This window comes from Chelonia mydas, chromosome 14, assembly GCF_015237465.2.
Source record: "Chelonia mydas isolate rCheMyd1 chromosome 14, rCheMyd1.pri.v2, whole genome shotgun sequence".
Lineage (NCBI taxonomy): Eukaryota > Metazoa > Chordata > Testudines > Cheloniidae > Chelonia > Chelonia mydas.
This window is the reverse complement of record NC_051254.2, coordinates 26313078-26326934: the sequence shown is the minus strand read 5'-3', so window position 1 is coordinate 26326934 and position 13857 is coordinate 26313078. Positions and strand designations below refer to the sequence as shown.

At 42.9% G+C, this 13857-nt stretch overlaps 1 protein-coding gene across 1 annotated transcript in view; it reads left to right on the top strand.

Annotated features, from left to right (window-relative positions):
- GLP2R (glucagon like peptide 2 receptor) overlaps positions 1 to 13624 on the top strand; it is a 128886-nt gene extending 115262 nt beyond the window's left edge. The window contains exons 12-13 of the mRNA XM_043528476.1: positions 6973 to 7014; positions 13066 to 13624. Coding sequence (XP_043384411.1) covers positions 6973 to 7014; positions 13066 to 13401 — 378 coding nt within the window. The 3' untranslated portion in view covers positions 13402 to 13624. The remainder of the gene's footprint in view (positions 1 to 6972; positions 7015 to 13065) is intronic.
- The last annotated feature ends 233 nt before the right edge of the window (positions 13625 to 13857 follow it).

The following is a 13857-nucleotide window of genomic DNA, read 5'->3' as shown; positions in this document are numbered from 1 at the left end:
ATTTCCATTGCTCCAGAGACAGCACATCTGGCATTCTGTTGCAATGAGATGGAACTTGAAGCAAGTGCAGAAGAATAGTAAGGGAAGAGAGAAAACTTTTAAAATGGTAGAAAGGTTTAGAGAACAGCAAGTCTGCCCTCACCCTTCTTTCTGTATAAAATTCCTCTTTCTTTCCTTCCTTCTAAGGTTTTAGAAATTTTCACTTCCCCTCCTTTTCAGCTTCCAGCCATTGGATCTTGTTACTCAGCATCCCAAAATTCAAGAACCTACCGCCCCTAATGAGAAACACACACGTCTTCCTCCAAACAGCCCAGCCTTTATTTCAATCATATAGCTGCAACTGTCAGCAAATGCATACTGCATTGTGATGTAATCATGTAGAAATGACAGCCCCCAGAGCCCTGCATTCCAGGACCTACCCCTACAGCACAAAGGAAGGAGAGGCCCCACTTGTCCCACCATCTCCAGTTAACGTGGTCTAGGAGCCAGAGCTCATGAGCGCACTACATATCTAGAGTGAGCTCTTTTGGCTGGCAGTGTACAGTACAAACTCATCATAATGCCAGAGCTGCTGATCCCAAATTCTGGAACATTCGGGTTCATTCAACACACTTGAACAGAGCCAGCTTGTATAGGCTGCATCTTTCGGAACGTTCGATCCCTCCAGCCCGAGTCAGTGGGTTGGGATGAAAGAGGGGGTGAGAGCTCCGGCTGGGGGTGCGGGCTCTGGGGTAGGGCCAGAGATGAGGGTTTGGGGGTTCAGGATGGGGCTCCAGGCTGGGGGGTGGAGCTGAGGGGTTCAGAGTATTGAAGAGGGTATGGGTTCTGCGCTGGGGGTGCAGGTTCATGGGTGGGGACAAAAATGAGGGGTTCAGGATATGGGAGGGGGCTCTGGGCTGGGGCAGGAGGTTGGGGTACGGGGGGGGGAGGGCTCCAGCTGGGGGTGGAGGTCCATTGGAATGTCCTCAGTCCCTTGGTTAGAATGTTCCCATTAGTATAAGTCCATAGTCCAGAGGTTTGAGCAGGAAAGAGGCAAAATGTAGGTGTTTCCAGTGCCTTTTATAGCTTCTGCCATGTGGAGGGAAACCCATTGTTTCAGACAAAGCCCTCAGCACAGCTAGTGGAAAATTATAGGTAGCAAGATGGTGTTTGTAGTCACATGGGCAAGTCACATGTCCATGCATGACTTTGCTTAGTCATAGCAGGAAGCCATCACTTATACCCCAGACAGAACATTCACAGGACAGTCCATTCAGTGTAGATGGGCGTCTTCCATTGTGAGTTAAGTGTCCTTTTGATGAGCCACTTAACTTGAATAGTTCCTTCCAAATGTGCTGGCTAAACACCTTGTCGGTGTTTCACAGAAGCAAACACATTAAAAATACAGGTATAGATCCAATACTCATAACTTCAGATACACAAATGGTACATGCATACAAATAGCATAATCATATTCAGTGAATCATAACCATTCCATAGACCTCTTAGATGCCACATTTTGTACAAGATTTGTTGCAATTATATAATAGTGGTAGCAACAATGATCGACATGGTCATAGTTTAATCAGATAATGTCACAACGGTTAAGAGTTGTCCCATAATTTAGCATTTCCTTTCTTTTCAGGGTTGCATTTGTTGGATGTTATGTTTAGGCAACCTTAAATTATTTTAAATGACAAAATTGAAAAAAAGTGAATAGTAAAAAGAACATCTTTTCATCCAGGGGGACTTGCTAGGCTTCTGCAGCTTAGCAGACATTTCACTTTTAAAAAATAAAACAGTTTTTCAAAATAGCAAAAGGACTTAATCTGTATTTACTGCAATTGCTCTCTCTCTTGTTTTTATTTCTAATGAAAACATTACTTTGTAAAAGGATTAACGAATAGCATACAAACTAGAACCAATTCCATTTGTTTAGTCTCTAAAAATCCTAAGTAGTTTTAAACTGTTTTGTTAAGGAAAAACAATTACCTCTGGGATGTGAGATGGAAGTTTTAACTCGAACAATTGGAAAGAGCACAAAATTAAATATTAAAAGTCAGCTGTGCTGTAGCTATGACAGTACTAGCAGCCTCTCTGCTTTAGAGAGTGGGGAGATCCAATCATCTCAGCTTAGTGTTGTCTAACATGAATTGTTACCCACAGAAAAAAACTACTGGTTCATGATGGTTTAAAAATAGACACAGTCTGTTATTTACATCAAAAGTGAACAATACTAAGACCACACATGCAAATCTCTGCTTCCCAATAGGCTCATCAGAAACCAATAAGCATTTCTTCTGAACTTCTAACTTCATCTCCCCCCTATAATCTTACTTTTAAAGAGACTACTGCTCATACACTCATGGTCATAGTAGAGAGATTTCTAGATATATAGATTCATAGGGTTAGAAGGGACCCCAAGGTCATCTAGTCTAACTCCCAAATGTTAATATTATTCACTGAGAAAAATAACTGATATTGCAACACTAAAGGTGAGAAACTAAGCAGAAAAAATCATCAAATGTGGAGTGAACAGTAAACATGACAGTCAATTGATGGTAAAAGAAAAGGAGTACTAGTGGCACCTTAGAGACTAACCAATTTATTAGAGCATAAGCTTTCGTGAGCTACAGCTCACTTCATCGGATACAATATATATCAAATCAATCAATCGGATACAATCAATATCAAATATATTGTGCCAGATCTTCAACTGCTGTACATTAGCATAGCTCTGACTTCAGGGAGCTACAGTGATTGATACTAGCTGAGGACCAAGTCCACTGCCTCTTTCTTTATATCAATACATATGGAGGATTTGCAGTGCTGCCATGTGTGACTGCACACACAGCTCCCCGAACTGCAACAGCTTTTCCAGCAGGAGATGAGCCTTTTAAAGAGGGCTCCCAGCCATTCGGAAGGACTGACAGGGAAACTGTGGTACTCTATGCCAGCAGCAGATGCTTTTTCAGCTTAGCAGTGGCCCTTTAAAATGGGCTTTGTAGGGCTCCTGGGGCCATCAGCTGACACTATATGCCTCACTCCCCTAGTAGCAGTGACTTCTCCAGCAAGAGAAGAGCCTTTTAAGAAGAGTTCCCACAAAAGTTCTGTTGTGGCCACCACAGAGTCCTCCCTCCCTCCCCAGTGTCTGGGGCATTCTCATTAGGGGAGATAAATTCTTTAAGAAGGACTCGTGTAATTAGATTTATATGGGAGATTGGTTGTACAATTGTGCCCTGATGTAACATGGGGTAAAGAAGATTGTGGCATTGATGATGGCAGAAGGGAAGATAGAATGTTGTGAGGTTGTGGAGAAAGAGGAGAGTTGGAGTGTAATAAGGTAAGGGGAAGCATTTAGTTATTTATTTGAGGTGTTTGGGTGAAAGAACCATAGGAAGTTAAATTGCACAGGCTATATCTAAAGTCTGTGTAGCTTAAATGAAGAATTTTAATGTCAGATAATATCCACAGGAGCAGACATGATTGTTTATGTGCCCAACTGAGAATAAGGGTTTCTGGAATATGTTTGAAGATAAGGAGGGATATCACAGGGATAGTTTGAGGATCTGTCTATGGGAACTTATGAATTCCAGTTTGATTTTTATGAACTTTTTTTACGTGTATGTTTATACACTTACTGACATCTTTCCCTGTGCCCTTGCATCATACTTTCTGTGTTAAGGAGAAGGGTCTGGCACTGGATGTCTGTCTCTGAATGGAACAGAGAGATGAGGTGGGTGAGGACCAGCTTCTGGTCAGACCTGAAGAAGAGCTTTGTGTAGCTTGAAAGTTTCTCTTTCACCAACAGAACTAGGTCCAGTAAAGATATTTCCTCACCTACCCTATATAAATATATATAAAATATAAATAAGCCAGAAAATATCATATTACCTCTATATAAATCCATGGTTTGCCCACCCACATCTTGAATACTGCATGCAGATCTGTTCATCCCATCTCAAAAATATATATATTGGAATTGGAAAAGGTACAGAAAAGGGCACCAAAAATGATTAGGGGTATAGAACAGCTTCCGCATGAGGAGAGATTAATAAGACTGGGATTTTTCATCTTGGAAAAGAGACAACTAACAGGGGATATAATAGAGGTCTATAAAATCATGACTGGTGTGGATAAAATAAATAAGGAAGTGTTATTTACTCCTTCTCATCACACAAGAACTAGGGGTCACCAAATTATATTAATAGGCAGCAGGTTTAAAACAAATAGAAGGAAGTATTTCTTCACACAATGCACAGCCAACCTGTGGAACTCTTTTCCAAAGGATGTTGTGAAGGTGAAGAATATAACAGGGTTCAAAAAAGAATTAGATAAATTAATGGAGGATAGGTCCATCCATGGCTATCAGCCAGGATGGGTGGGGGTGGTGTCCTTAGCCTCTGTTATCCAGAAGCTGGGAATGGGCTACAGGGAATGGATCACTTGACGATTGCCTGTTCTGTTCATTCCCTCTGAAGCACCTGGCACTGGCCACTGTCAGAAGACAGAATACTGGAATAGATGGACATTTCGTCTTACCCAGTTTGGCCGTTCTTATGTTCTTACATTCTTACCTTGTTTCTCTAATATCCTGGGATCAGCATGGCTACAGCAAGGGTTCAAACCTGATTGGAACAGTCATTAACAATGAATAACAGCTGAAATAGCCTTTCCCTTGCAGAACAAGGCAGAGCCATAAAGAGTTGTTAACCTGTTCAAATGGAAGCATCCTAGGACAGAGAGATAGCTGCCACCCAGGAAAATCAGTTCTTCTAGGTCGGCTGTAACCAAACAACAGATCACCATTGGCTGTCTTTCTAAAAGCTCTGCTCTAGGAATTATTTTTGGGAAGTTCTCTGGTTTGTATTTTACAGAGGGTCAGACTAGATGATCAAAGTGATCCCTTTTGGCACTGGGATATATGAAACTATGAATTTGACAAGGGACTTGAAGCTACTGAGGAGAGTGCCCTGACAATAGGAACTGGAACCTATAAAAGGAAGGCTCTCTCACTGGCCATTTTAGGCTATCTACACTATGAGCTAGTGGTGTGATCCCCAGCTTGCACAGACATACTCATGCTAGCTCTAATCAAGAGTTAGAGATAGTGGAGTAGCCATGATTGTCAGGCACTACCTCCAACAATCAGGCCTAGTGAGTGTAGGTCACAGCTAGTCAGAGGGTTGAGCCTGGGCCAAGGGTGGTGCTAGAATCAAGATCTGGGGACAAGCCAGGGTAAAAATCAAGATCAGAATCCATAGATAAACCAGAATTGGAACTGTCAGCACAGTCCAGGTGCAGGCCAGAGATTGAGGCCATAGGGTCAGGTTCCAGGGACAAAAAAAGTGAATACTGAAGCCAATGTCCAGATACAGGCCAGAGGTCAAAGCCAGGTAATCAGAGTCCGAGGGTCTGGGGAGGATCAGAAGGTGGAGGCAAGGCTGGAGCAGGTCAGTGACCGGGCTGGAGCGAGGCTAGAGTAGACTGGACAAAGACAAGACTGGGACAGGACTTAGGCAAGACTGGGGCAAGGTTGCCAACTTTCTAATTGCACAAAACTGAACACCCCTGCCACACCCCTTCTCCGAGGCCCCACCCCTGCTCGCTCCATCCCTCCTCCCTTCATCACTCACTCTCTCCCATCCTCACTCACTTTAACCAGGCTGGGGCAGGGGGTTGGGGTGTGGGAGGGGGCTGAGAACTCCAGCTGTGGGTGTGAGCTCTGGGTTGGGGTTGGGGATGAGGGGTTTGGGGTGCAGGAGAGGACTCCAGGCTGGGGCAGAGAGATGGGGTACAGGAGGGTATGGGCTCTGGGCTGGGGGTGTGGGCACCACATGGGGACAGAAATGAGGGATTCAGAGTGTGGGAGAGGACTCCGGGCTGGGAATAGGGGTGCGGGGGGTGAAGACTCCACCTGGGAGTGCAGGCTCTGGGGTGGGCCCAGGGATGCGGAGTTTGGAGTGCAGAAGGGGGCTCCGGGCTGAGGCAGGGGTTTGGGATGCAGGGGGGGTGAGGGCTCTGGCTGGGGGTGTGGGCTCTGGGGTGGGGCCAGGGATGAGGGGTTTTGCGTGCAGGAGGGGGCTGAGAAATGGGGTTGGGGTGTTTGGGGGGGTGCGGGCTCCAGGATGGAGTTTGGGTGCAGGAGGGGACTCCAGGCTGGGATGCAGGAGAGGGTTCGAGGTGCGGGGTCCCGCTGGCTCTTTCCACAGCTTCCCGGCCAATGGGAGCTGTGGAGCCTGCCCTTGGGGTGCTAGACAGAGGCTCTGTACCTTGAGAGTGCCTACACTCCCAGAGCCAATGCCAAGACTCTGCTCAGACCCACCAAGTCAAGTGCACATGGGATCCAGTGGATGGATCCAAACACAGCAGCCTGTTGAGCATCCACCAAGGACAGCTCATCCAGCCTTGTAATAAACATTAGAGGTCACATCGCTGCTAGACATTTTAAAGTTGGTGAAATCCCTTGGGACTAAAGAGGACGTTTCAAGGCTATAGGTGTAATAGCAAAGCAAGCCAGAGCTTCCTTCCATGTCCAATTTCTGAGGAAGACTTCTTTCCATCAAGTTCCTGGAGATCATGGCATTGTCCAAGGCCTTTTGAACTAATAAGGTACTATGGACTCCTCAGGATGGCATCCACTGCGCTAGAAGTAGCATACAGAAGATACTACATCGACATTTGTACAAGAGGCTAAACTGTTGATTATCTCCATTCTTGAGTGTTGGCAACAAAATAGCCTCAAGTATGTCAAGTACAAATCTGTTCCACACTTATTAGAAGGTTTACCACTTAACCAATTTTGTTGGTCATATTAGCAATCCCTTAAAACAAACTTATTGTATATGAGAAAATTATTTAAGGAACCAAGATTTATGGTCCTGGGATTAGTATTATGAAGATTTTAATAGTAATTTCACCCTTAAATTAAGACTATAGGAATCAGTCTCTCCTCCATAATCTAATTTTCTTCTCATTTTCTTTCTCTTATAGGGTTTCCTTGTAGCAATTTTATACTGCTTTATTAACGGAGAGGTAAGGCACCCCAACGTGTATTACTAGTTGATTTCTGTAGAATTTTCAAGGCAATGAATAGAATGACAATAAAATAATACAGTACTGACCACTGCGATTTCCATGAGTGCATTCTCCTAAATAGGCAATAACCTCTTTTTATCAGGAGAGACAGTAGCCAGATTCAGCCCTCGCTAAGATAAATAAAAATGCAGAGTAACTCCACTGAAACTAGTGGAGTTGTTCTAGCATAAAAAGCACTAGTGAAGTCAGTAAAAAATAAAATTTCATACAGACAATGACATGTTTATACTGCTCTTTATATCATACACTGAAATGTAAGTAGAATATTTATTTTCTAATTGATTTATTTTATAATGATATGGTAAACATGATGAAGTAAGCAATTTTTCAGTAATAGCGTGGCTGTGACACTTTTGTATTTTTATGTCTGATTTTTTAAGCAAGTAGTTTTTAAGTGATGTGAAACTTGGGGTACACAAGACAAATCAGACTCCTGAAAGGGGTACAGTAGTCTGGAAAGGTTGAGAGACCCTGCTCTAGATTTACAGGTAGGGATAGGGTCCAAAGTGACATAGACAAATTGGAGGATTGGGCCAAAAGAAATCTGATGAGGTTCAAGGATGACAAGTGCAGAGTCCTGCATTTAGGAAGGAAGAATCCCATGCACAGGCTGGGGACCAACTGGCTAAGCAGCAGTTCTGCGGAAAAGGACCTGTGGATTACAGTGGACGAGAAGCTGGATATGAGTCAGCAGTGTGCCCTTGTTGCCAAGAAGGCCGGCGGCATATTGGGCTGTATTACTATGAGCATTGCCAGCAGATTGAGGGAAGTGATTATTCCCCTCTATTCAGCATTGGTGAGGCCACACCTGGAGTATTGCATCCAGTTTTGGTCCCCCCACTACTGAAGGGATGTGGACAAATTAAAGAGAGTCCAGCGAAGGGCAACTAAAATGATTAGAGGGCTGGGGCACATGACTTACGAGAAGAGGCTGAGGGAACTGGGGTTATTTAGTCTGCAGAAGAGAAGAGTGAGGGGGGATTTGATAGTAGCCTTCAACTACCTGAAGGAGGGTTCCAAAGAGGATTGAGCTAGGCTCTTCTCACTGGTGGCAGCTGTCAGAAGAAGAAGCAATGGTCTCAAGTTTCAGTTGGGGAGGTCTAGGTTGAGTATTAGGAAACACTATTTCACTAGGAGGGGGTGAAGCACTGGAATGGGTTACCTAGGGAGATGGTGGAATCTCCATCCTTAGAGGTTTATAAGGCCCAGCTTGACAAAGCCCTGGCTAGGATGATTTAGTTAGTGTTGGTCCTGCTTTGAGCAGGGGATTGGACTAGATGACCTCCTGAGGTCTCTTCCAACCCTGATATTCTGTGGTTCTGTGATTCTACCTGGGACCCCAGAGACCTGGGTTATACCTCCAGTTCTGTCACTGGCCTGCTGTGCAATCTTGGACAAGTCAATCACTGCTCTATGCCTCAGTTTCTCCATCTGTAAAATGATAAGGATACTGACCTCCTCTGTAAAGCACTTTGAGATCTGCAGATGAAAATGCCATATAAGAGCCAGATGTCATCATTATTGTTTTTGTTTAAATGAGGAATACACGACTAGTGGCGGGCAGGAATTTTGGGGCTTTTTGTGTGTGGTGTGTGTGTGTGTGTGTGTGTGTGTGTGTGTGTGTGAGAAACAGGGTCAGTTTTCACAAACCTCCTGATTCAAAACATTTTTGAAAAAAATTCTGAAATTGTCAAAATATCCCGTTTTAACATTTTTTTTAACCAGAAAAAATTGTTTTTTCCTGTCAAAATGACCTTTTGTTTCAAAGGTTTAGTAAAATGTCTAAATCAAAACAACTCTCAAAATTATCAAAATTAAGTGCTTTGATTGACCCAAACAAAAAATATTTTTTCTTGGCTTGCAAAACTGTGTTGACATTTCATCCCAATTTGGAATAAGAACATTTTTCAGTATCTCAAAAATTTTCATGGTATGGAAAAATCATTTCTCACCCTGTTCTAAACAAGACATTTTTATGGAGGCACCACTTCCTGCTTCATAGTTAAGGTTGTGTTTTGTTTCTCATTTAAAGCAGGGACTTAACATCTTTGTTATATATGAAAAATCCGCCCCAGATTACATCACTTATTCTGAGTAAATCTTGTGCATAGGCTTTGGAGTTTTTTGTTTTTTTTTTTTTTTTTTAAGATTAACAGTCTTTATCCTTCTTAACTGAGGCTGAAGAATAATCTTCAGGTGACATTGGTTTTGGTTTTCTGGCTTATTGTTCATGTCTGATATTTTTAATAATTAAAAAAAGGAAATTCCTAGATAAAATTACATTAAGATGGAGTTAAAGTTGGAATTCCTTATTGGTAGTGTAGGGCATCTATTTAGGAGAAGTAAATTTACAGGGATGTGGACATTAGATCTGCAACTGCGTGCCTGTGGCATATTGTTGTTAACTCTGTCCTGTAGTGAGGGGAAAAAAACAGAAAAAACTCCTATGTGTCTTTAAAAATCAGTTTAATCTAGTGTGGGACCAATAACACTAAAATATCTTATAAATAATAGCAGTGCATAATGACCCTACAGGACATAGCTAAGGTTCTTTGGGTGCCCTAACTGTATACAGTATTTCCTGATTTTATCATTTGGATTTCTTTTAAATTTAACCTTAATTCTGAATTTCCTGGGTATATAATGTTTGTGTTCTAGAGATAATTACAATATTCCTGTAATTACAGTATCCCTTATCCTAAATAACTGATACGTACTTTTAGTCTGAACTCCTTCATATAGTTTTTGTCTGGAAATAAATATTGTGTTTGGTTTAACAGTCATTAAACTTCTGGAGGAGAGCTAGAAAAATGGCAGCTGAGCTTAATCAGAACTAAACTGAAATATGTGAGCTGAACAAACTTCTAGGTGCCCCAACTCAAACATGTACAGAAATCTCTCCCTAAAGCTGCATTTAGCCATACTTTTTTTTAGTCCTTATGAACTGAAGTTGCAAAAATGGAAAACAGACGTACATCAAAAATATGACTGCATTTGCACACATAACTGGTTTCAGAGTAGCAGCCCTGTTAGTCTGTATCCATAAAAAGAAAAGGAGTACTTGTGGCACCTTAGAGACTAACAAATTTATTAGCGCATAAGCTTTCGTGAACTACAGCTCACTTCATCGGATGCATGCAGTTCCACATAATTTGTTAGTCTCTAAGGTGCCACAAGTCCTCCTTTTCTTTTTACACATAACTGGGTAAGTGCTCTTGCAAATAGCCAGATATATATCTAACTGGAAGACCAGGAGGAACTTTTTTGTCGATCTCCTGTGCAGCGTTCTAGTTATCTACATAAGGCAAGCATACAATACAGGAGGTTCACTGAGGTCTAGAAGCATGTGTGATATTCAGAAAATTAAGGGACAGATTCTGAACAAATTCTACAGTGCACATGAAAATGGCAATTTTCCTCCAGTATTAACTTGGCCAAATCTGGAAAGATTTTTATGGGGACAGTGAAAGAAAACATTCTGATTATAGGATTATTCCACTACGAGGCATTTCAGTTTCCTACTCCACAGCATGGAGGTGTGATAGCAGTTCATAAAACCAGTTGAAAAAAATGTTTGATGTTGTCAAGACTAAGTAGTTTTCACTAAAATTATTCTTGGAAATAACTGAACCACTTTTGCTCAAACTCTCAAAAAAATTCTACCTCAGGCAGAAGTCAAGTCTGAATTTTAAGAAGCAAAAATCAGAATTTCCATCCTGCAGGAAATGCCAATATTCTGAAATTGTTTAGTCCCATAGGGATGACAAGTCAAAACGTCAAATTTTTCGCAGAACAGGGAGTTCCAAAAATGTTTGATTCAGAAATGCTGGAACATTTTATTTTGACATTTTTGATCTAAACTAAACATTTTGACATCCCTAGATTGAACCATTTCATGGTGGCTCATTTCAATATTGAATTGTGTCTGCCTGAGCTACCGTGAGTGTCGCATTCTCCCACTCTGCTCTGTGGGCTGGGCTCCCTGGTTGGACTACATCCGCTGCGGTGCACTGTAGTCATGGGGTTCTCATGATGCACCATGATGGTTCAACAAGAGGGAAGATGTAATCCAGCTGGAACATAGGAGCTGTGCAGGATTGGAGGATGCTCAATACTGATAGAATCTTCACATAATTCAACTGCCAGACTCCAAAAAAGGCTACTGAGCATGTGTGAACTGAGATTTTTCAAAGGTTTGTACCTTGGCAAAAACTGGGCATTTTTTCACAGGAACAGCAAAAGGCAGATCTCTGACACCTGCCAATTTCAAGTCCCCACTTCAAAGCATGGAGGCACTAGGGGATCTCATAAAATTCTTACTAGTATTTATTGGCATGAGCAAAATAATGTATTTTTTCCTAATCTCATCAGACACTCTTGAACCATTGTTGGTGAAACTTTCCAAAATGATTCAGCCTGAAGCAGACATCTTGCAAGAAAAACTTCTGCCCGAAAAGTTACAGTTTAGCATAGGCAACTGAAAACAGGAAGTGTTAGGCAACCTTAACTTTAGCCATCACTACCTGTGCCACCTATAATTACAAACCCAAAATCTACATGAAAAGAACACTATTCAAGTTGAAAAGTCAAACACTCAAGTTAGGATGGGACAAGGGAAACCTTAATTTGTCCCCTTTTGTGTGGATGCATAGCAACTTTTATTCTTGACTCGGAAACCATCATAATGGTTGTTTAGCACAGCTTTCCTATGGTTTCTTTTTTAAAAAAACGGAAAACAGAAATTCTATAATGTGCAACAGTAACAACTCCTGCCTAGGCCATGAGCAGCAAACCAGCCCCATCAGTTCCACAGCACCTAATCTCTTCCACTGAAGATAAAGGATACCTCTACTAGCACTCAGTGATAGTAGGCTGTTATCTCCTTGGCCTCGCTACTTGTGAGGGACATCAAACATTGGCTTACCTATGCAGCAGTAGACCTATTGTACTGACAGCATGTACATTGGATCACCTCTTCCTGGGCAGCATCATGGTGAGAGGGTAAGGCTTGGAGCTTCTTTATGAGAGGCTGGAATTCTCTTCCTAGCTCTCTCAGAAGTGACCTACAGCAACGGCTCAGCTACTCCTGTAAGACAGGCTGATACTTGCCTGCACAAGAGGTGGCCTAGCTCAATGACAAGGGTTCCAAAGTGCACAGAATTACTAATAGCACTCAGCAAAAGTAAGACTTGGACTCGTGGCCGGCTGGCTCCTTATGAAGTGGACTTTCCCTAGGCCAAAGGGTACACTGATGCTGTTTGTGGTAGGGCTGTAGATCCATTTTGTCTACGTGCTGTCTGGAGTTACAGCTCCATGTGCAGTGCTGCCACTGGGACGATGCATGTGGAGGGCTATACAGTATTCAGGGTTTGGGGCAGCTGTATTATACAAACCACAGACCAGAGCATACAACTCATACAAATCGCCCAGGCCTCAGGACTATCTCCTGCCCAACTTCAAAGTCCTGCACCAATCCCCAGTGGTTCTGAGCATTTCAAAACAAAAAGTCCCGTAAAGGAAAGTGTTTGGGGATATAAACATAGGAGTCACTGTCACTCCCTCTAGAGTGTAGTGTGGTGAATGGAGCAGGAACTGGCTAGCTCAGGAGACTGACACAGGAATGCAGTCTTTCACCTCTCAGTCATGGTAGCCAGCTGCTAAGTGGGCTATTTGACATAATTTGCTGGTCTCCACACACTTACTGTTAGACAGGCAGCCACATCCCAACAGCTGCTTCACAGACAACCCTCTTGTTGGCAGGTGTATCAGAAAGTCCAGGTCTGAGTTGGCCCTGTGGTCTGACCTCTGCTTTGTCCCCTAGAGCGCTCACACCAAGTCAGGGCTGAGACACAGCAACTTGCTTGTTCTTACACTGCTCTGTGAGTAGTTGAAAGGACAGACTGCACGGCTGTCAGCCAGCATCTTTTGCCTGCATGAAAGTCACCACACAGAAATACCTTGTGTCAGGTTGTTTTCTTCTTCCAACAGGTGAAAGCAGAACTCCAAAAGCAATGGTCCCGCTTCCTGCTGGCTGATCCATTTGGCTGCATGCAGTGCTTCCTTGGGGAAAACATCAAACATCTGGGAAAATGTTCAAAGAAGCAAAAACATCAGCACTTTGCCAATAACAGGTTGTGTATGGAAGTGAGCGAGCCCTGGGCTGTGCAGCTCCAGCAGGCGCTGTTGAATAGGAGAGCAGTCCTTAGCTCAGAGCCAGGCCCCACTGGAGAGCCCTACCCCAGGGCTAGTGTGTCCGATAGCAGCGAAGGAGAAGTCACAACTGGAGAGACAACAGAGGAAGTCTTTGAAGAAAGTGAGATTTAGAAGGCTCTTTTAAAGGACAGCATAATAAAGGCACCGTCAGAAGGGACCTCTTCCTCCCTCACAAGCTGTGTTCCTGCAACAGGAGAAAAAGAGCAGGAAGTTTCTTCCCATGGGCTATGCAGTGTTGTTGTAGCCAGCTTGGTGCCAGCATATTAGACGGAGAAGGTGGGTGAGGTCATAGCTTTTATTGGACCAACTTCTGCTGGTGACAGAGACAAGTTTCAAAATGACAGGTTTCAGAGTAGTAGCCGTGTTAGTCTGTATCCGCAAAAAGAACAGGAGTACTTGTGGCACCTTAGAGACTAACCAATTTATTAGAGCATAAGCTTTCGTGAGCTACAACTCACTTCATCGGATGCATAGAATGGAACATATAGTAAGAAGATATATATATACATACCGATAAGTTGGAAGTTACCATACAAACTGTGAGAGGCTAATTAGTTAAGATGAGCT